General features: G+C 49.6%; 1 protein-coding gene across 1 annotated transcript in view; it reads right to left on the bottom strand.

Annotated features, from left to right (window-relative positions):
• The window catches only part of Stk32c (serine/threonine kinase 32C), a 79574-nt gene that overhangs the window by 35832 nt on the left and 19308 nt on the right, over positions 1–24434 (bottom strand). The window contains exon 2 of the mRNA XM_055608873.1: positions 19–74. Coding sequence (XP_055464848.1) covers positions 19–74 — 56 coding nt within the window. The remainder of the gene's footprint in view (positions 1–18; positions 75–24434) is intronic.

Raw genomic sequence — 24434 nt, forward strand, 5'->3', positions numbered from 1 at the left:
CCAGAAACCCTTCCTTACCTTGCCAAAGCTGCCCTTCCCAATCGCTCGCAGAATCTGGAAGTGGTCAAAGTTCACTGTGGAATGAAGCAAAAAGACACCAGGTAAGGCAGTGGCAGGCACAAGCCCCACACTTAACAAAACTTGCCCCTGCTTAACAATTTTTTGGTCCCTCAGAGATCCATCCCTTTAACCCCTCAAAGGGCTGATCATGTCTCTGGGTGAACTCCAGGCCATGCAAAGGATGGCTCAGACCCTCCTTGCATGATTGCTCATATGATCCCCATATGAGGTGGGGACTGTGTATGACCACAGGCAGGACTGGGGTTAATGAGCCAAGGCAGGCTCCCAGACTTCCTCAGCTGCAAACCTGTACCCCATAAAAGGCGCACAGCAGGAATCCCATCCATCCCAGCTCTTGGAGCCCCTGCTCTGGGGTTCTCCAGTAACAGGTTGGAGCATCTGCCCCTCTGGAACTCACCAGACAGGCCTGGAATTATGACAGTCTCTAGACTAACGATGGAGAACAGCACAGGACAACACAAAACACATCCTGCTTGGCTTTTCTAGGAACGACCAGTGCCTTTTTGCTGCCACAGCCCTGATGAGCTGGGTGATGAGTGCACCAAATCTTTGATTCCCAGACTTCCTGCTGTGCCCTGATCTGAAGCTTTCCCATGGGGTCAATCAATCTGCATCAGTCTCTTCTGATGTCCTTTTCTCAGGTAGAGCCTGTGGGGTGGGCTCAAGCAGCCTGGCTTTCTGTCTAGCATGACTTAGACAGGCCCCTCCAATTGACCCAGGCCAGGAGCCTAGGTCCCCAAGTGTATAACTCTATACCACATCACTTGGAGGGTCTACCCAGGGCTTTGGGCCTCGCAGTATAGACACGTACCCTGGAGAGGACCCAAGCTGCCCGTGGCTCATGATACATCACTCATTCAGTCCACAACCACTTTCTCTCTGGAGGTTTTTTTTACCACTTCTTCCTAGCTTATGGGTTCAAGACAGGCGCTCTGCTGCTGTCCCAGCATGGGGATGTGAGTAGTGGAAGGTGGTTTAGTTAAAGGGTAAGGGAAGTGGACTGGGTGCCAAGCACCTGGGCTGGCATCCATGTCAGGAATGCTTGCAGGAGACGGGTCCACTTTTCACAGAGGAGAACACACAGCCATCTCAGCCACATCCGCACAACACCAGATGGGCACATTCGAGCTGGGAGACCCCAGGGCCGCCATCTGCTGGAGACCTCAGCCTCTCCCACAGTCTGCATTGCTCTCAGTACCCAAACTCATCTCGACCTCATTCCTCAGCCACTCATCACTTCACATACTGCAGAGAAGAAGCACTCAGAACAGGGTGTGTGGCACCCAGCCCCACAGACCCTCCAATGCGCAGGAAAGCATTTGGGATAAGTCACTGTATCTACCAGCTAGGGCACGAAGGCTGGTTGTCCAAGGTCATTTGTGTGGTGGGAACAAAACTGAAAGGATAAAGTGAGAGAGCAGTGAGCACGTGATGGGTAAGGTGGGAAGGTACAGACACCATCCAGCAGAAGCGTCGACGTACCTTGCTCTTCTCTTAAGCCCTAGCCTGCCCCATAGGCATGGCTCTGCACAGAGCTATGGAGCGAGGTGAAGGTGCCATATGCTGCAGCCACCACCAGAATCTTTCTAAACCAAGCTATTTCTGCTCATCACTGACTGGTGATGAGGTGTTACCCGCCGTTCCAAATTTAATGAGCAGGGATTGGGGGATGGGTCTAGCATCAGGAGCAAGAGCAGAGGGCTGAGAGTGGAGGCTAGGCACTGACCTTGATGCATCTTGATGGGGGAGAGCAGAGATCAGGGAAGGGATTAATCCTGGACCAGCCACAGTGCAGCTTCAGGAGATTGGGCTCGGCCAGTGAGTTTTGGGCCAGGGCCCTTCCGCCTGCCCAATCTGAACTCAGATCCAGCTGCTGCTGCCTAAAAGTCCTTGGCCTCCTACAACTGCACATGAGATCCTAACCCACTCAAATGCCCATAGTCAGCCAGCTTCAACCACTTCTAATAGTTGGAGAGGCGTGTGATGCTCCATGCCCACCTCCAGAATGACAGCATGGCATCTGTTGGCCTCTACTCTCAGCCCCATTGGTGCCTGGAGTCCAATCCAAAACCACCTGAGCAACAGGCTAGGCAGCCCCTTGCCCATGGGCACCTAACTGTCCCTGGCAGCCCCTCAAGCAGCCAACACAATGCAGAGCATCAAGTGTCTGCCCGACAGCTGTTGAGTTCATACAGGAACTCAGCCAAGACAACTAGCATTTTCAGGGCACAGGCATAATTTTCTGAGTTCAGTCTTTCCTGGAAAGAAAGGAAGGGAAAAAATACATTAAATAACAGGTCACAGGCATGTGGGAGTCTTCAAGCAGCTGTCCTCCTCCATACTTAGACATGTGCACTGACAATTCACCATCCAGGTGTGTAGGGATGAAGCCTCCTAGGAAGGCTGGGTGTAGTGGCACTTGCTTTTAATCCTAGCACACAGGAGGTAGAGGCAGGCGGATCTCTGTCAGTTCAAGGCCAGCCTGGTCTAAATACCGAGTTCAGGCCAGCCAAGGACATATAGTAAGAATCTGTTTCAAAAGCAAACAAACAAACAACAAAGAAACCTCCAGGCTCCTTGGGAAGAACTTCTGACTGGATCTGCTAGGGTGCAGAGCCAGCGCATGCTCAGTGAGGGCTGTGGTTTGGACACTGGCCTGTCTGTGGCCTCCCACCAGCCCTCAGCTTCCTGAGATGGGCCAGAGTAGCTCTGTAGCTGCTGCCCACAACGTGCCCATCTCTTTGGATCCTTGGTTTCCTCCTCTGCCTGGGGCACAAGAGGCTCTGGCCTACTAGCTCCTGCTAGGTGAGGGAGCCAGGCACTATGCTGGCTGCAGCCATGAGAAGAAGCAGGTGCCAGGTGGCTTCAGGTTTCAGTATGCAAGCACCACGGGCACATTTATTCTGTAACCGATTCATAAGAACACAGAGACGTGGCTGCCATGGGAGTCCACCCATGTTGGAAGTCAATATGGCCTGTACAGGGAAAAGATCCCGCCCAGACAAGGCTACTGAGTTCATCACTGAGTCAACCCACCCTAATGATAACATTGGCCAACAGCCACCTAAAGATGCTCTCGCTGTGAAAAAAAAAAAAAAAAAAAAAATCAAAACAGAGATTCCTGACTTTCCCCAAACCTGTGTTATTAACAACTTTGTCCTCCTAAGTGACCAGGCCAGCTCTACTTGCCATCAGTTTACTAGCAGACTTGGCTGGCTTCACTTCCAAAGATGCTTAGAACCCAGCCCTGCCACCACTCCCCAGATCCAGGCTCCTCCCCCTCTTTTTTAGGCTCCCATAGCAGCCAGGGGTCCAGCTAAATCCCCCCAGTACCTAGAGGAAGAGCCTGAAGCCCTGGGGTCTCTTTTCCTGGCTGGGGAGACACAAAAACTCTGGTGTAAAAGAAAATGCCCTAGACAAATAAATAAGCGGGGGGGGGGGGCAAGGAGGAAAAGAGGGTGCAGGCTGCCTGTTTTTACAAGATCACTATAGGGACCCTTTTGAAGCTGACTTTGGGCAGAAGAAAGAGCCCAGATGAGGGCTGAATAAGACAGTTTGCACAACTCCAGTGCTATTTGCTGTGTAATGGTGAAGTGAGATCTCCCCCCAGTGTTAAACACCTCGTAAATTATCAAGTAGGTAGAAAGAAAACACTAGTTCAGCTCCCAACAAGTCCATCTTGTGTGTATACACACATCCCCTGCTCGAAACAAAACGAGTGTTTGAAGAGGAGACAGTCTGTCTTGCATGCAAGGAAGTGGCCCAGCTCAGAGCTCCAGGCCTCCAGATGCTCTTCCATCGTATAACATACTGAAGAGCGTGGGCACAGACTCTTCCCAGGGCAGATAAATATTTCAGAATCAAGGGTTTTTAAAATATTTATTCTGTGTGGAAAGCTTTTATTTTGCAGAGTGTGGCTGGAAGCAGTCATTGCTATATGGGGACAGGTCATCTCTTTTATACCTGTTAGTTCTGCAGCCATTTTTTTTTTCCTCAAAGATGAGGCACCATGTGAGGTATCTGGGAGCCACATAGATTGTCGTTCAAGTCATCGGCTGGGTTCACAACCACTAAACTAAACCCAGCAGGAAGAGTCAGGGTATCTCAGTGCCCCAACCCAGCAAATCAGCAAACTAGCAGACCCATGTCTGTGGTTATCTGACTGTACTCCTGAGAGCCTCATTCAACCAGAGGCTTCACTGGGTGGGAAACATACACCACAGGAAAGACAGGGGCCTCTCTTGCTGAGGATGGTCAGTGCTGCCTTCTTCCCCTCTGGTTTCCCTGCTACTGCCAGCTGCTCTTATGGTGAAGCCTGAGCAGACACTTTGCACACAAGACTCCTTGACACCTTTGGATTGTGAACGGAGCTTTGCCCACTGGTCCTGTTATGGCAAGCAAATCCAGGGTAGCTGGAAGGAGGAGGAGAAGCAATCATTCTGATGACAATATCAAGAACAAATTATCAGCTAAAAACAGTCAAGAGAAAGCCAAAAGCACCAGTTCTTGTACAGTTCACACAAAACCCTAAGCAAAACCAACAGATCTTATTTGAACAAGCTTCTCCTAAGAAGCAAACAAACAACCTGCCTGCAAGTGACCAGGCCAGGCCTCCTCCCCTGCCCAACAAGGCACCTAAGCTCTGGCATTGGGTTCAGCACACAGACTATGACAGGCATGAAAGCAGTGCTTCCCAACAGCAAAGCAATGGGAAAGTGCTAAGTCACTAGCTTCTAAGTTAAAGCAAAGTCCTTTCTTAAAACAGACAAAAGCATGCCCTGTGAGGAAGGCAGAGGGAAGATGGTCCCAGGGAAAGTAAAAATAGACCCTTGGCTGCACTGTGAGTCATGCTATTGTTATCAGTGACACAATCAATGCACAGCCTGAAGGCCTCCCCCGCAGGCCTGGAGGGGCAGCTATGCTCTCCACATCCCTGAGATGTCTCCAAACCCAGGAGAGTCCCAGGAAGTTAAGTGCCAGACAAAGAAAAGCTAGGGATGAGGGCATCAGATGGATTCTAGGCTGGGAACCTTTCCTGGTGTAGACTGTCTCTCCTAGTCACCTATGAGAGCCTCCTGACCTCAGCGTCCTCCTACAGAGCCAGCCCCTCACCCACAGGACATTTCCAAATTGTCTGACGTGATCATAAAAGATTGCATCATTCAAATTTGCCATATAGCCCATGACCCAGAAAACTCTTCATGAGGAAAATCTCGCACCCCAAATGAGTGAAGGCCTGGCTCAGCAAAGTCCTGTGGCTTGTATAAAATGTATGACCCAGGATCCTGGGCTACCTGGGGTACAGGCCTTGGTAGAAACCAATGAAGAGTCAGCCAGCCCAACTCTGTCCTGCAATAGGTCACCTACATGGTAGAGGCAGGACCAAGGAGCGGCCCTCAGAGCTGCTCAAGTCTGTGATAGCTGGCCTTTCCAAGGTGAAGAAGCTTAATGGGATGGACCGGCTAGCTGGCAAAGGACTTCAGAATCCTACGGTGTGAAAAAGAAGAGTATTCTTGGCCCTAGCTGGACCAGGGGCTACCTCTTTCCTCATCCTGAAGATGTCTCTGGCCTCAAGGACAAAATTTCAGATGCAAGGAGTAGGGAAGTCGATGCTTGCTCTGGCTCTGATGCTGGACTCTTCAGTTCAAAGCGTCAAAGATGCAGGCAATACTCAAGTGTACTTACGGCTGTAAATCTCAAAAGACTCGCTCGGCGCCTCCCGCCACCCTGGCCCAAGGCACTGCAGGTGGATAGCGTTCTAGGGCCACAAACTTGTGCCCTGTGCTACTTTCTATCCTGGGCAGCCACCCCAGCTAGCCAGGCCACACAGGGAAACAACCAGGCCCTGTGGCTCCAACCGGGATCCTCCTTGCCTGGCCACCTGCTGCTCACCTTCAGGCCTCTTCTCAGAAGCTGGTTGAGGTCTGGCACCCCTCAGAGCCCTGCCCTTGTGTCTTCTGCTAGTCTCTGTCTCTAGCCCTAGGGCTGGAGCAAAGGCCTCTTCCTGTGTTTCCCTGCAGCAGACACAGGATTTAGAAGTAGCTGAGATAAAGCTGAGGTCCCAAGGGATCCTGGATTCCAGAACAATCCTGGCTTCTCATAACCAGAATCATGCCAAGAGCCAGGAGGCCTGGCACATGCCCAGCATTAGTCTCTGTGGGGGCAGTGACCTAGCCCATCCCCCACCTTTTGTTTACAGTAAATGCTCCCGCCGGTAATGGCTTCCCAGACTGCTCTGCCCACCCTGGCCCTGCCACCTGAGCCAATCTGGAGTCCTGTTCCCCGTGTTCCATTCTGACAACCCCAGACTGCACCGGAAACTTCCATAAATTAATGATTAGGGCAGCAGCCAGATCAATACAATGGCTCTGGCCAGCCACAGATCAGCTCCTGGCCCCTGTGGGGAGGCTGCCTGAGATGGGCAAAGAGCCTACCCCACAATGGTTGGAATATGGGGTTCTCCCACAGTTGTGGGCAACAGTGCTTCCTCCCAGGTGGCTCAGGGGAGCCCATTGTCCAAACTTTGACTTCTCCTAACTGGATACTCAACACCCTTAGACTCACCTGGGACAGACCTGGAAGGCCCCGGGTCCATTAGCACCCCACATTATACAAGCACCTACCTTGTTAGGCCCACAGTTAGGACACAGAAGAATACGCTCTGACACAGGTGTGTGTGTGTCTCTGTGAGTGCTTGTGCGTGCGTGTGCATATGCATGTATGTCTGTGTATATGAGTGTCTGTGTCTGTGCATGTGTGTGACTGTGTGTTTGTGTGTGTGTCTAGGGTGTACTTTCCCTGACCATGACTTAACACTCAGGGCAGTCCCCCTGCTGTAATACCACTGGCTTCATTGACCATTGGACCTCTACCAGCTCTTGGGGTCAGGTGTTTGGGGAATCAGAGAGCCAAACCTGTATGGAGCTCCATCCTTCAGATCTCTGATCTGGGAAGGCAGGATAGAGTAGAATTCTTATCCAGGCTCTCCCTCTCAGAGACCATAAGGATTCGGTGTCCAGCTCTCTCACAGGATCCCAGAATTACAGTCAGAAAGCTTGGGGACTCCGTTGGCTGGCCCAGGTTCCTCCCCACCTCAAAGTTGATCATACCCCAAAGTTGACACATACTCTCTGCAGACCCACTGCTAAGGGCTATCCACACCTCAACTCTGCTCAGGGTCTCTCACGCTCTCTCCACGTGAGCCATCCTGACGCCTTTCAGTAACACAGGAGCTGCTCTCCGGAGCCCAGCAGATATGAACTCCAGGTTTGGAGTACACTTGCCCCCTGTGTGCGTCTGAGATTGGTCGGGACCTGGGGATAACAGCTGCCGGAAGACTCTATGGCAAGTGTCTTGCGGGGAGGGGTGGGGAGGGTGGGGAGCTGCCAGCAGGCTTCCACTCCCCTGTTCCTCCGGTGGGGGGGGGGGCGATTGAAGGCTCAGGTACATGGAGACCCTGGGACTACTGAAGAAAGCAAAACCTGGTACCAGATCATGCACCATCTTAACCCAGCACCTCCTCTTCACCATCACCTGGGGACACTTGGTGCACAGCAATTCGGGAAGGAGAACTGCCAAAGTGGTACCGTCATCTGCCTAGTGCAGCAGGGCTCTGCAGCCAGGCAGGCGTGAACTCACATCTTACTCTCACACACATTAGCACCTCCACGGGAGGCGAAAACACCTTCCCAGACTGTCAACAGCGCTTTCCCACAGCCTCCTCTTTCCTGGAATGAAGGGCATGGTGGGAGCAACTAGTGCCCTGCCTTCCAAGGCTGCTCCCTAAGAACAAGGGACACTTCTGTGCCTTTTCTCCTTGGCCTACCAAAGACAGGAATGTCACCAGCCCACACTCACACTCTGGCCCATGAGAGACAGGCTCAAAGCTTTCTCTACCACTCCTCCACGCCCAGCTGGGACAAGAGTTGGGGCTCAGTGATGGTCCCCTGTACATCTTGAGTCTCAGTTGCTATCCCCTGTCTATGTGGTCCATACAGATTCTCAAAAGGAGCTGGTCCCTGCTCCCTAATGTCTTCCCTTCCTACACCAGTCGGGGGCACAGGGCCATGCATCCCAGTGCTTGCTCTGGACCCCAAAACCATGGCCCCCAGATACCACAGCACCAAGGACTGGGACAGACAACACTTATTTTAATACACTAACATCTCATCCCACACACAGACCAGGGGTAAGAACAGGCCATTTCATCACGAAAGAGTTTTATTCTAAAAATGTTAACAGTAAACGGAAGGAAAATATCAACTTGTTAAAAAGCAGTCCCTCCACATTGGCCCAAAGACAGGACTCACTGTCTGAAATCTCTTCAGGGCACAAGGACATCCATTTCCTCCTCTATGGCCTGTAGGACTGAACCAGGAGATGCCCAAATTGAACACTGCTGCCATGACACAGCTGGGGAGGGCAGCCACCTCCAACCTTTGTGCTCAGAAAGCAGAGGGGCTCCTGAAGCAGAGCCAGGTCACAGCTAGAGGAGAGCAGAGGGGCTCCCGAAGCAGAGCCAGGTCACAGCCAGAGGAGAACCACTCCAAGGCAGCCCATCATGAAGTCCACATCCTATGCATTCTCCTCCCTGCTAGAGTGCCTTGACCAGTAAAACAGCTCACACATACAAGTGGATGGCAGAACTGTGCCATCCACTCTCTGCAGTGACTTGCTCAGAGCATACCTTCTCTGCCTTCTCATTTGAGAGGAAGGACCCTAGCTTGGGTCAGAGCTCAACTAGAGCCCTAAAGTTCTGCCTCAGTGCTGTCTTGGTCTCTGAAGACAGCTTCAGTCACAGAATAGGAAACCCTATAGATGTACAGCTTCAGTCACAGAATAGGAAACCCCATAGATGTCTCCAGGAAATGAGGCCCAGGGGAAGCCTCCAGTAAAGAGAGAGACTAAAGGAAAAGCTACCTTTGACCCTTACCACCAGGAACTGGGATGAACATGATCATGGGCAGCAGGAAGGAAGTGGCTAGGAGGCTGCCAGACCCACCTGACCTAAGAAAATTGTCCATCAATTCCCAAGGGACCAGCCAAGTTAGGAGGCCCCTGGGAAGCAGGTGACAGTCCTCAGAGAGGCAAGACCAAGTGGCCCCACATTGGGTTTTATCTCCCTGTACTTTGACAGGTCCTGCCCCACTTCCCACTCCCATACCCTCCCTATCTCCTTCTGATGGAGGGTTGACCATGAAGCAAGCACCCAAGACTCAACAAGATGCATCTTCTACATTGTTCTACAAGACAGCGGCTTGCCAGTGCTCAGAAAGTTGCTAAGGCAATGGGCAAAGAGCAGTGTGGGAGGAGTCTGTGGCTCATACATAAGCATCAGTGACCGTATACACACCAGAGCAGCATGAGACCATCTCCTCACACTTCTACCCATTGCAACCCAGGGCCCAGAGCACAAGAGACACAGTCTTACACACTAACAGCACAACTTAAACCCACACACTCACACATTCATCTTACCCACACTGGCACAAGCACACACACATTCTCACACATACTCATGATTTCACTCACACCCACGACATTCACACCCACCCAACATACACACAGACTCTATCTGCTCTCCACCCAGTCCAGAAGCCTGGGTGGCCTCATTTCCCACTGGTCAGTTATGCCCTGCCGGAAACAGCCAGGGAACTTGAAAGGGTGCTTCAAGTTCTGACTCTGTGGGAACAGAAAGGGACCAGCAAGCCCCTCAGGGGCATCTGTCACAGAACCACACCTCTCCATCTCCAAGATAAACCACCTCAAAGCCCAACCCCAATGACTGCTGTGCTTCGGGCCTCTGAGCCCACTTAGCTGCCCAAACCCAAACCCAGCTGACTGGAGAAGTCCTGCCCAGTGCAATGAAAATATCAGCCATGAATTGGCAACACACACACGAAGACTAGGCAGGCTAACGCTCATATAAGAAGATTAATCAGCTCTGAATCTCAGGTTTGGGACCAAAGGGAGGAATAGCTGGAATCCTGAAACCCAGGCAATGCCCTCTTGTGTACAGCAGCTGGAGGGGTCACGCCATTTTATCAGATTTTCCTGGCTCTGCCCAACAGAAATCCAAGAAACAAACACTGCGGAACTTGACAAGCCTCCATTAAAACTCCGCTCATATTAGGTGAGGACGCTGGGACACAGTAGCCAAGTTGGGAATGCTGGGATCCCCTCCCCTGGGCACAGCCAACAGAGCCCCACACTCCTCAATTCATGTTGGTTCTTCTGCCATTTTTAAACACGGTGTGAAACATTTAAGGCATACAAGTAATAAAGAGAACAGAAGAACAAGCTCCGAGGCCAGACACAACCGGTCCAAAGCCTGTGAGCCCCTCGGCACACCCTTACTTCTCCTCTGCCAGTGTCCCCAAACCACCCTTAGCGTCCCAGAATTAGGTCACCACACCAGGAGTCTGTTCAGCATGGACCCCTATGTCACATGTCCCCCTGGAGTCTCACTCCCCTTTGCAGTTGTGGATCGTCCCAGGCCAATCTGTGTGGTTCTTTTCACGTCTGCATGGCTTTCTGCTTTGGGTGCACACTCTCCCATCTCTTCTACTGGGATGTCAGTACCCAGAGACATTGCCAAGGGGAAGCCTTCCAATGAGTCCCTGAGCTTCTTCATTTCCTACGAACAATAACCAGTGACCACGATGTGGCTTAACAGAGTCCACATTGGTTCTTTTGCGGTTCTGAGGGCTGTAAGTCTCATGTGGGTCTCACGGGCTAAAATCCAAGTGTCAGCAGGCAGATAGCATGTGTCTAGCTGCGTATGTTGAACCTCTCCCCTGTGGGATGGTGATGGTACTGAACTATGGGGCCCTTCAGAGGTGTCAGGTCCTGAAGATGCCTCTTCCCTCGGTGACTTTATAAAGAAAGCCCCAAAGGACTCCCTGCCATGTTCATCAAGTGAGGACACGGCAGAAAGACACCATTCATGAACCAAAAGGCAGACCTCAGCAAGCGATAAATCTGGACTTCCCGCTTCCCCAACCGGGAGATGTTAAGTGTTTGTGACAACAGCCATGAGAACCTGGACAGCACATCTTCCTGAGGCTCCGGTGAAGAATTCTTTGTTTTCATTTTCCAGAGACCAATGAACCCTCTGTCGTTTGGCAGCTCCTCTTCCATTCCCAGCCAGCAGCCTACCTTCTTCCTCTGGTCGCTCTTTCCCAACCTCTGGCTCTGCTCTCACATCTCCCAGCCTCCTTTTGCCATGAAGACAGCTGGCTTGCACATAGAGCCCACCCAGGTATTAGATGACAACCTCCTAGCCTCAAGACCTTTCTCTTAGTCACATTCGCGAAGTCCCCTTTGCCATCTAAGGTGACAGTCAGAGCTTCTATAGAGTTAGCCGTGGATACCCGCAGAGCACTGTCTAACCCCTGCAAAGCACATGAGTGCTCACTAAAGCCCCCTTGGAGTTGCTGACAGGGAACAAAGAAGGTGATGAGGGCTCAGAAACTGCCAGGCAGAGAAAGGGTCCTGCCACTCCCTAGAGGTCCCCCTCCATACACACACAGACAGAGTCAGCAGGCTCCTGCCTCATCCCCAGGCTCTGCGCTCACTGGACAAACATATTCTAAGAAGACTGCCAAGCAGTGACCTCCTCGCCTGGCAGACCTCTCAAGAGGCACTGTCCCCACACACCACTGCCAGCCTGCTGAGCCAGCTGCTCTGGCAACTGTGGACAATCAGCCATGCCGCCACTTCCCAAACCCATCATTACACATTCAGCAAGAAACCACTTCTATTTGGAGACTAATTGTTCTGAGGGCTTCTTTTTCAAAAACGTAAATCTGTGATTGAGATTCTAGCACAGTGGGGCAAGTCCCACCTACTTTGCCCAGCATGCCTCCAGTGACCCTTAGAAATGTGGGAGAGCTCTGCAGGGCAGGTCTGGGGACCTGGGTCACCAGGAGCAGTGCCACCACACAGGCTATCTTAGCCTCCCTGAGGCAGTAGCACTGCACAGATGCTGGCTAGCATCAGAGAATGGAGAATGGGTCCTGGGGCCATTTGGAAGAGTATACAAAAGTTTCCTAGAGGAGGGACCTGGGCTGCCTCACAGCTTATGTAGAAGGGAATCAGGCACTTCTTCGGAGTTCAGGCATCCTGGGGGGCGAGGGTAGCTGCACTAGCAGGATATGACAGATTATAAAGGGAAAACCAGGACCCCAGTGCCAGGAGCAGGACCCATGAGCAAACAGATGCCCAAGGTACCGGGGTGGCAATGGCTCATGCTGTCTGACTGGTGAGACCAGGGAATCTGAGCACATGTGAGCTCACTGACATACACGCACATGGACAGGTGCATGCACGTATGTGCACATTGTGTATTCTGGCATTGGCTATTGTGTGTGCCTGTGTGTCCGTGTGTGTACATTTGTATCAAACACATGTCTGCATGTTGGTGTTTGGTTAAGGGCTGTGTGAGTGTGTGTGCTTCTGTGGCCATTGTGTATGTTGGTATATACGCATATCAAGTGTGCTTGCGTGTGTGTTCGTGTTATGATGTCGTTGTGTCATATGTACCTGTATGTGAGTGTGTCAAACACTTTCATTTCTGCATGTTGTGCTCAGCTGTGAACTGCCTGCATGTGTATACACACGCAATGTGCTTATTAGTGTATGTGTAGGTTTTCAATATAGGTGCCCATCTGAATTCCAGCATACTGAAGCACAATGGGACTCTCACCCCAGAGGGACTGCCAGCAGCCAGCCCTGGCTGCAAGCGATGTCCTCACAGCACTGTGGACTACTTTGTGAGTGCTGCTTTGAGCCCTTTTTCCCAGGTGTCAACCTAGGAAGGTGGTCTAGACCCGGGTGGAGATTCCCTGCTCTGACCCTCAGACCCTCAGTCAGGTGGGGAAGTTGTCTTTGCATCTTTTTTTCTTCTTCCCAGGATAAAATTGGGTAAGATAACTGGTATTTTTAGAAAGCACCCAGAAGTCTCTCAGCTGTGGCTATAGGTCTCCTTGCATTTCAGTCTTTCTGAGACATGTGCCCTGCTGGACAGGTCACAGTAACAGCAGGGCGCATGCTTTCAACATCCCTTAATGCAGACAGCTGGTTATCAGCTGGTTATCCTTCCCTGATACTAGGGAGTCTTCCATATGGGTTCCGGATGAGAGCCATGTGTCACCAAGGCTTGCAGCATGCACATCACAAACACAAACAGCACTGAGTTTGGTCCAAGGAAAAGTAAGTCCAGATTAAAAAAAAAAAACAACAACAAGAAACAAAAAACAAAATAAAACAAAACAAAAACAAGCAAACAAAAACCTGAGGCTCAAAAGAGTGATCACAAGGCTTGTGATCCCTGCATTGACACTCTCCCATAAATAACTGCTTTCCCTGTGCCATTCAAACAGAGCCACTCTCCATTGCACTCTTTCAGATTCAGGAGGTACAACACCCAAAAGAACCCAGCCTTTGGTTAGGGCAATGGCTTTCTGTGCAAGAATGGCCAGCTCAAAAGACTACAACAAACCCCAGTGCCCTGAACACCTCAGAGTAGTCATGGAACTCTCCTAGGTGCTGACATGGGGACCTGGTTCCCACAACTCATCTGGGAGACCACATCACTAAAAGGGACAGGGCTGCTACCAAAACATCTTAATAGCAAGTACTGTCATTAGCCATTCAGGCCCACAGTGCTGCTCTCCCAGACCACCTGGACCAAGCTTCAACCTGTGCCCTACTTGTATGAGCTAGTGGTGGTCACAGGACATCATTTAATCCAGGGGTAATGAACATACTATCCAAAAGATATGTTGTAACTCCAAAGCCAGCAAGGTTCACATGACCTTCTCTTTGTGCAAGCTGGTTACCCTAATTGGGAAGTAGATGTGGGACAAAGATTAATCATGATCAGTTAAGACAGCTTTATTCTGGCTTTCCTCCCCCCCCCCCCGCCTTGCAGACGGCATTAAACTGCACTAAATCAGAATTCTAGCCCTGCTCATCAAGTCTGAACCATACTGATATTCAGTCAAGTTTCAAGAAAATACTGGGGATGGGCCACAACTCTTTTGTGCACCTCTTCCTCAGAGCAACAAGGGAGGCACTGGGCACTGTGACTATGGCCTTGTAACCATTTCCCTATGATCACAGTCCTGGTGGGGAGCACCAGAGCATGGGGCCAAGTCATGTGGTTGCCTCCCATGTGTCTCTTTTCTTCAATATAGCCCAGTTCTCCAGGGCCCAGCTCCCTGGCACCCTCTGCCCTGCTCTGATGGCTTCTACACCACAGCAGTGTTCACTGGGGTAATGGGCAGAATATGAGCCTGGAGGAGGCTGGGGACATTCCCTGCATTTGGAAAAACCTGCCAGAGCCTAAAGCAGTAAAGACCACAGCATATCCAAAAAAATAGAGGCTGAAAGAAGTAGGCACAGCCTCTGAGCAGTCCTCAGAGCACCACCCAGGCTAATGCAATGCTTTCTTACTGAGGCTAGGAATGAGGTTCAGGCCCCACACAGCCAGAGATACAAGACACTCCCAGAAGTCAACACTCCGACAAACAGGCAAATAAAAAACAAACAAGAGGCTCAGACAGAAGAAGTCACAGAAGACCCAAAACAAGGCAAAAGAAGCCGGCCTTTGTTATTCATCAAGAGATGCCAACTAGACCCCAGCCACAGTCCTGCTCCTACAGCAGCAGCAAAACCTGTGTCACCTGTGTGTGCAATTCAGGGCACCACCAGAACCACACGTTACAGTTTCTTAGAAAACCCAACATGCACTGGAATTCCAAAGAGCCCAGGAAATTCATTGCTGGATAGCAGCCCAAGTGAAACAAGTCGTGCTGATGGCCAAGTGCCGGAAACCATGGGGTGTAGTCATCAGGATAAGTGCATAGGGAACTCCTGCTTACTGCGCTCAGACAACAGACGATTGATGACCTGTTGAGCCACTAAGATTACTGACACTGAACAACAGGGAGTGAATCTCGAATGCATGTGAATGGCAGAAGCCAGGCTTAGTAAAGAGTACTTATTACACAATGCCATTTGTTCAAGTTCAAGAACAGATATATCAATCCATGTGATAAGCCTCACAGCTGGGGCAATGGCAGACCCTATAATTCCAAAACCCAGAGATATAGGAGTTCAGCCTGGACCACATAGTGAGGAACTCTCAAAAAATAGAATGATGGAGAGAAATAAAACCAGGGAATGGAAAAAAGTTCTTGATGTTTGTCACTGCAATGAGAGAAATGCCTGGAAGAGAACACAAGGGAACTTTCCAGAATGATGACAGAGTGCTGTATTCTGGGGGACTGTAGCTTCATGGGACACATGTTCACCAAGGCTTCTTTTTCAGTGAGATCACTGACAGAATGCTTCCTGATCTGCACCCGTGATTTCAACTAAAAAAAAAAAAATCCTGATATATTTATGGATCTTATGGGGAATGTTAGGAATTTAATCTGCATTTCTGGAGATGTGTTTGCTGTCTGATGACAGTGACCCTTAGTGACCTGAGTGGTCAGAATGACTTCTTCACAGACAGCTTGATGATCAGTGCCAATAAGATTCAAATCTGTCTCCAAGATGATTATCAGAGCCAGACAGATAGGCATACCACAAGGCTGCTCTGAATAAGACTAGGTTATGGCTGGGGGATAATTTAGGGTAAAGAGGGAGGGAAGTCAAGTGGCAAGGAGTTGTCCCTAAAGGCTACAGAGAGAACAGTGAAGATGGGTGTGGTGTGGGAGGGGCTACAAGGAGAGCCTTTGAAGAGCAGGGCTATGGTGGGTCAGAGCATGAGAATTTCTGAGCCAGCCTAGGCGTTGGGGTGGCAATGGTGGCTAGAAGGGTGGGGGCTGGAGGCCAGGATTCCAAAGAGCTAAAGCTCCATCTTCACCACTCCTTTGAGCATCAGGAACTTGGGTCATCTGAGTGGACAGCAATGTCCACAACTGAAGGCTGGGCCTACAGTGGTCTCTGGCCCATCCCCATACTCCCTCAGAGTATGTCTCTGTCTCTGAGCCCAGAAGTACAGAATGGGAACCATGTTCCCCCTATAGAAGCAGGGAAAATTAGTATAGGTTGTTGGTCTGTCTTGGAATCCCCTTAAAACTGCTATAATAGGGGGTGTCTGTGCACAGAACTCACTGGAGCTCCTAGATACACCTCAGATCACACATGTATGCACATGCCAATGAGTGAAACTCTGTCCATGCATGTGTATTTGCATGATGCACCTGTGTGCCATGCATGAGTCTGGGGGTGCAGCTCTGTGCCTGTATCTGTGTGCGCACATGCATGTGTGTCTGCCTCTCTCTCTCTCTGTGAGTGTGTGTGTGTGTGTGTGAGTGTGTGTGTGTGTGTGTGTGCATGTACTGCACACACAGTGGTTCAAAGACGTCCTACTCATGGTTCTCTCTGAATGGGTTTGTTTTTGCTTCAGACCTCACTGACGCACATTTCCTTCCCAAAGGCTGGACACAGCTCTTGGTCTGAGCCACATGGGATGTGGAATGAAGATGCTGCGTAGCTGAGTCAGTGCTTTCCTGGAGACCTCAGACGCTCCCTCCCATCCCAGCCTGGTGCTGAAGGAGAGCATGGGGCTCACAACCACTTACCACCATCACTACTCTGCTTGGAGCCGCCACCTCCTCTCTGGGCTGGCTGCTGGGCCACAGCCAGTCAGCTGATGAGGCTGCACACTAAGCTGACAGGTGTAGATGGCCTCACCCCCGCAGTCTGGCTCACAAGTCAGACCTCAGGCTGTTCTGTACCACATTCATCAGGAGCATTCTGAACCCCTGCTGCACGCACATGGAAAAGGTGGGATAGCTCAGGTTCTCCTTCATCCTAGGCTTCTCCTGGTGCCTGTGGGGTCACAAATTGTAGCTACAGCGGCTGCAGCCTTCAAGCCTCAGAGTCAGTACTAAGGAAAATCTAGGTAAGACCTCATTCTGTCAAGGCCATGGCAACTGACACCTGAAGGTGGCCTCTCTTGAATGTGACCCGCTGGTCTCTTGAGCTAGGCCCATCCCCCAAGCACTGTAATTCAGCCCGGCACCCCCACTCTCTGTATCTGCCAGCAGGGCTTCCCACCCATGGTCACAGTCTCCTGGCAACCATGCAGGAATCTGCCAGCTGATCTCTCATCTTGGCCTCATTGGCCCAGTGCTGACTAAGAGTAGCACCCATGGTTATGAGACTCCAAGGAGGCTAGCATACTCAGCATGAGCTTGGATGAATGATACCCAGAAGCTCCCAAGACCCCAATCCCCGGAGCCTGTGAACGAGTCACCTTCCATGGCAAAGGAGACTGTGCAGATGTGACAAAGTGAAGGCTCTTGAGAGAGGATAAGGACCCTGGATTATCCTATCGAGATAGAAGGTAATCACAGTGCCTTTGAATGATGCAGAAGAGGATGCTCCCGGGGCAAATGACAGGAAGGTTAGGGAAAGATGCTACACTCTTGACTTTGAATGAAGAAAGAGGCCACAAGTCACAGCTCACAAGGCATGCTGCCTCCAGAAGCTGTAGAGACAAGCAACAGCCTCACCCCCACCTCCAGAAGAGCCTGTGGAAAGAGAATGGCCCTTACTACCTGACCTGCTCACACACACTGATCCTGTCCGGCCTCGGAGGCAGCAGATAGCCATGCTCCGGTCCCACACTCAGAAGGGTACATGGGGACTTAGCCGAACACCAGTCCCACATCAAATGGGATAAACAGAAGTGACACATCACTGTTGAGAGAGAGTTGCTATTTTAAATTTTACCTCACAGCAAATATAAGGTTTTATTTCAGACTGTTTTCCTTTGTATATGCTCTGGCGGAAAGTCGATATTTGAAGATTAACAAATCGCATGGTTATTTATTTTTGCAGGAAATGTGTGTTGATAAAGCCTTTCATTGGGCTGTGGAAGCTGAATCAAAGATCTGACATTTACCCAACGTTTGAAATCTAATAGGATTGATCGCAGACCCTACCCTGACCCTTGCCCAGCATGTGCTTACAGGCAATAATCCTTCAGGTACTGGCCTGTCCAACTGCCAACCACAGATAGCCCAGTCCAATGGCTCCTCATAATATGGGGCATCTCAAGCTCCAGGTCACCTGAGTTCAGAGTCAAGAAAATCAGACTGGAACTGGGTCATATGCAGAGGTCATATGCATATCCTTTAAAAAGAACCTCAATCCATCTTTCTCCCACTCTCGGGAGCACACTCCAGCTTTAAGAGAGATGCAAAAACAAAGGATACAGTCATGATAGGGACTCTAAGAAATCCATCTCCAATCTCCACCACATACAGGGCTAAAATGCAAACCTCACATGGAGAGGAGACAACCCTTCCTGCCAGAGCCAAAGGCAGCCAAAGCCTTGGGGAGCTGTCCTCGGTGCTGCTGGCCCCACCCTCACCTGAGCCAATTCTGCTTGTTTACCCAACCTCTGCCCAGACTACCATCCTGAAAGTCTATCTCCTTTACTCACTCGCCGTCTCCCAGGGCCACCTTTGAGGCCCTCACACTCTTCCACAAGGCCCTACAGCACAGCAAGTAGACTCTAAGATAGAACCTCCATAGAAACAAATACAACATTGCCGGGGAACAGTAGCAAGGCTTGTCAAAGAAAAAGAAAGGGTGAAGAGGGACAGGATGAACCCGCTCATCTGCCCACTGAAGAGAAGCAGGTCCCTGGCCTGGCTTTGAAAAGTCCTAGATCAACACCGGTGATTAGTGGCTGATTAGTGATTCGTGAAAGTTGAGCCCTGATCTCCTACTGACTTACTCCCTAAGATTCATCAGTCTTCCACAGATTCTCTGGCTCATTTTTCTTAGACGCACTTGCTTGAAGTTTAAGAGCCAGGTCAGTACGACCACACCAAGCTAGTTATAAGGTGTTTTAGTGGGGTCCTGCTAGTATCCACAAATGCCAAGACACCTGTTCACAAGACACAGTTGTTATTTTTGTGTGGTCAAATACCTTTCAAATACAAATACCTCTAAGCTCAAGGATCCCTCTATGATCTTTCTCTGACATGACAGCTCCCCTGATATGTCCACAGCAAACAAAGAGGTCCAGTTATCCTGGAGGATCTCAATTGCCCTGGCCTGGTCCACCCCTCCTTGTCCAGCAAACAGAGGGTATTGTTCCCTATGGCATCTTTTAACCTGGTCTCTGACTGTCTAGAGCAAGGACAGCATCCAGTTAACTCTGAGGCCCCAGTTATCCTGGCCTAGCCAATTGATCTCCAACTGACCAGAAACCACAGGGTCTGATAGCCCTGAGGACTCAAGGCCATAGCTACGCTCCAGCTCACTCTCCGAGGGAACAGCCGGTGGTGGCTCCTCCCCCCCATCTCCTTTCCTCCCTCGTCCTCCAGCTCAGGAGATAGGATTATTGCCCTGGAAAGGGGCATACCTATTTTTAACCAACTGAATTGAATTAAGGAAAAGCATTATTTCTACAGAGCATAAGACTTCTGTTCTCTTTGATGTTTCCAAAAATAAGAGTCAAAGCCATAGCATAGCTAGGAGTCAGCTCAAGCCTGTGGTTTCCAGGATAAGTATCTTGGCCAGACACAGAAGCCTGTGATGGTAGGACAAGGGCAGCCAGGAATTCTGTGATGGCTGAACAAGGGCAGCCAGGCCTGAGGGCCTTCCCTGAAAGCCACTTCAGAGCCCGGTGCCCATGCCCAGTGCTTAGGTCTCCAGACCCCAGCAGAGTGATGGCACAAAACTGCCTCCTGGTCCATCCAGGCTCTGTTCAGGGGAGGAGGCCAGGATGAGATGGTTGGGATCACACCCAGTGTTCTACACCTTTGGATTGTTCAGTACTATCTCTTCAGCCCTCCTGAGTAGTCTCTCTCTCCTATGGACAGCTCTCCAGAGCCTAGACAGCCTACCTGACTCTAGCCTCAGCCCCAAAGCCCCATAGACAGCCACAACTAAATCTCCTTCTTTCTTACAGTCCCCATTGTCTGTGTTCCCAGGCCTGGAGGGGTCTTTATTTGTCCCTGACACAGGCTGCATCATATTACCTTCATGCTTCAGGCAACTGGCTACTTATCCAGTGCTCCAACACACCAGGCCAGTGTCTCAGGGAAAAGCCTCGCCTCTGCCAATTGTCCTGTAGAAGCAGAGCCTCTGCTTTCTTTCTGGGCCCTCCAGAGCCAGGCAGAAGTGTTTGAGATGGTTAATATACAGGGATAAGCCCTAGACCCAAAGATCTCTTAGGGTTCCTCCATGTCCACTCTGCCTTGCAGGCACATCCTATGATTTGGCTTTCAGTTGTATATGCAAAGGACATACAGAATCAAAGTGGTCACTACAGAGCAAGATGAGGTCATTAGACCCTGCAGGGTCTAGAAAGATCCAGAAGACTAGGAACTCAGTATGTGACAAAGATGGCACTCCATACACGAGGAGAAGCTGAAGAAAGCTGGACTTCGACCTTCTAATGACAAAAATAAACTGCAGACGAAGCAAAATTCCTACACACACACACACACACACAGAGAGAGAGAGAGAGAGACAGAGAGAGAGAGACAGACAGACAGACAGACACATAGCAAGAGAGAGGAGGAAGGGAGAGAGAATCTATAAGCATTCTATGGTCATGAGATGTGGTTAGTTTATCTATAGTTTTGTGGCAAGAAAAATCTTTCCTAGCAAAAAGTAAACCCCGCTAGCCAAAAGGGAAGGACTGGATTTCAGATGGATGGATACCCTGAAGCACCTAACCTAACTAACATTTTTGAATAAGAAAAATCAGCACCATTCTCCAACTCAGGGGACTACCATGCCATGCCTGCAACCATGAGAGGTACGTCATGAAGCCCCATGGGCTGGTACAAAGCTGAGCTCTTGGGCTTCCCAACCTCCAGAACCGTGAGCCAAAAATACCTCTATTCCCCATAAAGAAACAAACAAACAGGAAAAAAAATAGAAGAGAAAAGAAAAATACTACGAAGCAGGCAAAAGTGTTTGCGTAAATATGATGATACTTCAGGGACAAATTTTTCTAAAGTGCCACAAACCTGTACCAAGCAATGAGAGAAAGAACCCAGTAGAGAAAGTGAAGAGGCCATGGGAACCAATCTACAAAAGCCACATGCCAGGCAGAAGCCTGCATCCTACCTTGTCCCTAGCTCAAATGCTGTTGAAACACTGAGGAGACACTGCGTTGACTTTACCAAACGAAACTGCTCACAGCCCGTATGGGCCACCCACGCACCGCGGTGACGTGTTCTCAGTAACAGTGACCGAAAGTCCAGAGTGACATCTCATCCACATTGTGCTTCCATGAGGAAGGAAAGTTTTACCTTCCAGGAACTCACAACTTCAAACTCAGCTCATTCTCCCTGGGTCAGTGAGCAGCACTCATAGCTAAAAAGTGCAAAGTTAGAGCTGGGACCCTTCTGGGCAGGTATTGTCCTAGGCAAGTATTTCTAAGCAGGAATACAGTTTTTGTTTTTGTTTATTGGTTATTGGGGTTTTTGAGACAGGGTTTCCCTGTGCAGCCCTGGCTGTCCTGAACTCACTTTGTAGACCAGACTGGCCTCAAACTCACAGAGATCCAGCTGCCTCCAGAGTGATGGGATTAAAGGTGGGTACCACCATGGCCCCCTGTAGGAATACAGTATTGTCGATTGAGTCTAAGGAGATAGTTCCACAATTAAGAGCATGTACTGCTCTTCCAGAGGACCAGCGTTCTGCTACTAGCACCCACACTGGACGGCTCACAACCACCTATAACTCCAGTTACAAGAGATCCAAGACCCTTTTCCGGCCTCCTTGAGCAACGGGCACACATGGTTCACAGACATACAAGCCGGCAGAATACATGTTCTCTTTCATATGGAGAATCTAGCCAGTAATATGGTTGTAAATAAATGACCACAATTGGTACGTTTCCCACTGGTGTCTCAGGGGTCCTTGTGGTCAGTTGGGCTCCACTCAAAGAGTGCTCATCACAGAGGGACCTAGGCCAGCAAGGGGAGGATCTGAACACACTCCCTGGGGCGCTCTCTATGCGAGCTGTGGTCAGACGAGCTGCCAACTGGCCACCTGTGCACTTGGTGCAGTGTGCGGTGCCTCCCTTTAAGGCAGCCGGAGCGTAGAGTCACCATCTGTAATCCTACAGGTCTGGGGGCACCACACGTGCCGGGTGGGGGAGAGGCGTGAGGTTTTATAACACTCCAGCCAGTCAGTGCACTGAGCAAGAGCTGGGCTGTGCTTAAAATACTCAGGCAGAACTTCAGAGGTGTGGATCATCTAGCAGCACCCTCGAGGCCTCACAGAGCCACCCACCGCCACTCTCCGGAGAGAAGTAACTCATCACGCAGCCTCCGCTGAGTCACGTGTCCCTGTGGAGTAGGGTGCCAGCCCTGGCCTTCTCTGAGTGCCAGAAACAGCTAGGCTGGCACAGTGTGCTCAGAGCAGGCACCCTGATAGGGCTTTTGTTTGTTTGTTATTGATTTCTTTTTCAATTTTTTTTTCCAAGACGGGGTTTCTCTCTGTAGCCCTGGTTGTCCTGGAACTCACTGTGTAGACCATGCTGGCCTCGAACTCAGAGATCTACCTGCATCTGCCTCCCAAATGCTGGGATTAAAAGCCTGCACCACCACTGTCTGGCTTGTCCTGATAGTTTCTTGAACACAACTTCTCAGAGACTGGACCCATTCATTTGTGGAATTCTATTTACCGTAGGTTTGGGGTCATGGCAGGGATGCTTAAAGATGGCCCAAGAGAGTGCAGCATCAGTCAGCTGTCAGGAGCAGTTATCATTAGCTTGACTCAGTCTCTCTTAGCCAATACCTGACAAGGCTAGCCATGCCAAGTTCTCTGGATCAAGAGAGCTTCCCCACAATCAACATGGCATCCTGTACTGTGCCCTCCAGGCCCCAGGAACACACTTAGTCATCTCCTTTCAACAAATGGTGCTGGACCAAACTAGACAGCAAAAAGAGGGAAGAGGAAGAAAGAAAGAGGAAAAAAAAAACTCAACCCTGGCCTTATATACAACACCAACAAAAATTAATGGCTATAACACACTTAAAAAGAAACAGGGGGGAAAATTCTCTGTAACCTTGAGTTGGGAAAAATATTTCTTAGCGGAGTACAAAAAGAATAAACTATATAGGAAATTGAAAACAACAGTACACACACCTGTATTACAGTTCAAAGTGCCACTTTCTAAAACCATTGTTTAAAAAAGAAATGTTGTCTGCACAGAATTGGTGAACATCTATGTACCCTATGGCTCCTATGAGCAAAAATGAGCTACACATGCATCTGGTCAATGGAAAGATCGGGTCCACAGGAGCCTCACAGGTGATAGGTGTTTTTCTGCCTGAGAGCAGCCATAGTTACATGGAGGTGCAATTCTGTTAAAAACCTACTGGAAGCTGGTGTGGCCATTCAGCCCTTTATTCCCAGCACTCAGAAGGCAGAAGCAGGCAGAGTTTTATAAGTTCAAGGCAAGCTGCGTCTAATGGAAAGTTCCAAATGAGCTATAGATACATAAGAAGACGCTGTCCTCAAAAAATAAAATAAAAAATAGAACCATCCTTACAGAGAATCAGTTTTGGCATACTTCAATAGAACTGATTTTTAAAAAATTCAACTGTATCCACATGTATTCACAACAAAAAAAATCATACGAAAAAAATGTCACCTATAATAGCATCAAATAACCACAATTACTTAGAGACAAATTTAATCAGAATTGTGTAAGACCTGATTACCAAAAAGATACAATCCGCTAGTCAGAAAAACTCAAGAAAATCTAAATAAACACAGAGAGAGACAATTCCAGTCCTAAACCTTCTCAAAATTAAATGAATGAATGAACAGATGTGATATTCTATGTTGAGGAATAGAGATGTTCAGTGTCCCAAAAGTTGACTTATAGACTTAATGTAAAAGTAATCCCAGTCAAAACATTAGCAGGTTTTATGTGGATTCAAAACAAACTGATTCAAAATGTATATGGAAATACTAAGAACCTAGAATGGTCAAAATAAGTTTGGGGTCTGAAGAGATGGCTTAGTGGGTTAAGAACATTTGTTGTTCTCGAAAAAAACCAAGGTTTGGTTTCCAGCACCCACATGGTGGCTCACAAATGTCTGTAACTCTAGTTCCAAGGGCTCTGACATGCTCTGCTGGCCTCCACAGGGATCAGGCATGTACATGGCACTCATATATACATGTAGGCAAAACACCCAGATCCATAAAATAAAATAAATAAGTTTGGAAAAACGAACAAACTTAGAGGATACATACTACTACTTCCATTCAAGATTTACAGAAAAGCTAAATGACCAAAGCAGTATATTGCTGGCACAAGGAAAGACAAGAAGAGGGGCCAGAAA

The sequence above is a fragment of the Psammomys obesus genome, unplaced genomic scaffold, assembly GCF_907164565.1.
Source record: "Psammomys obesus unplaced genomic scaffold, mPsaObe1.curated_primary_1811, whole genome shotgun sequence".
Classification (NCBI taxonomy): domain Eukaryota; kingdom Metazoa; phylum Chordata; class Mammalia; order Rodentia; family Muridae; genus Psammomys; species Psammomys obesus.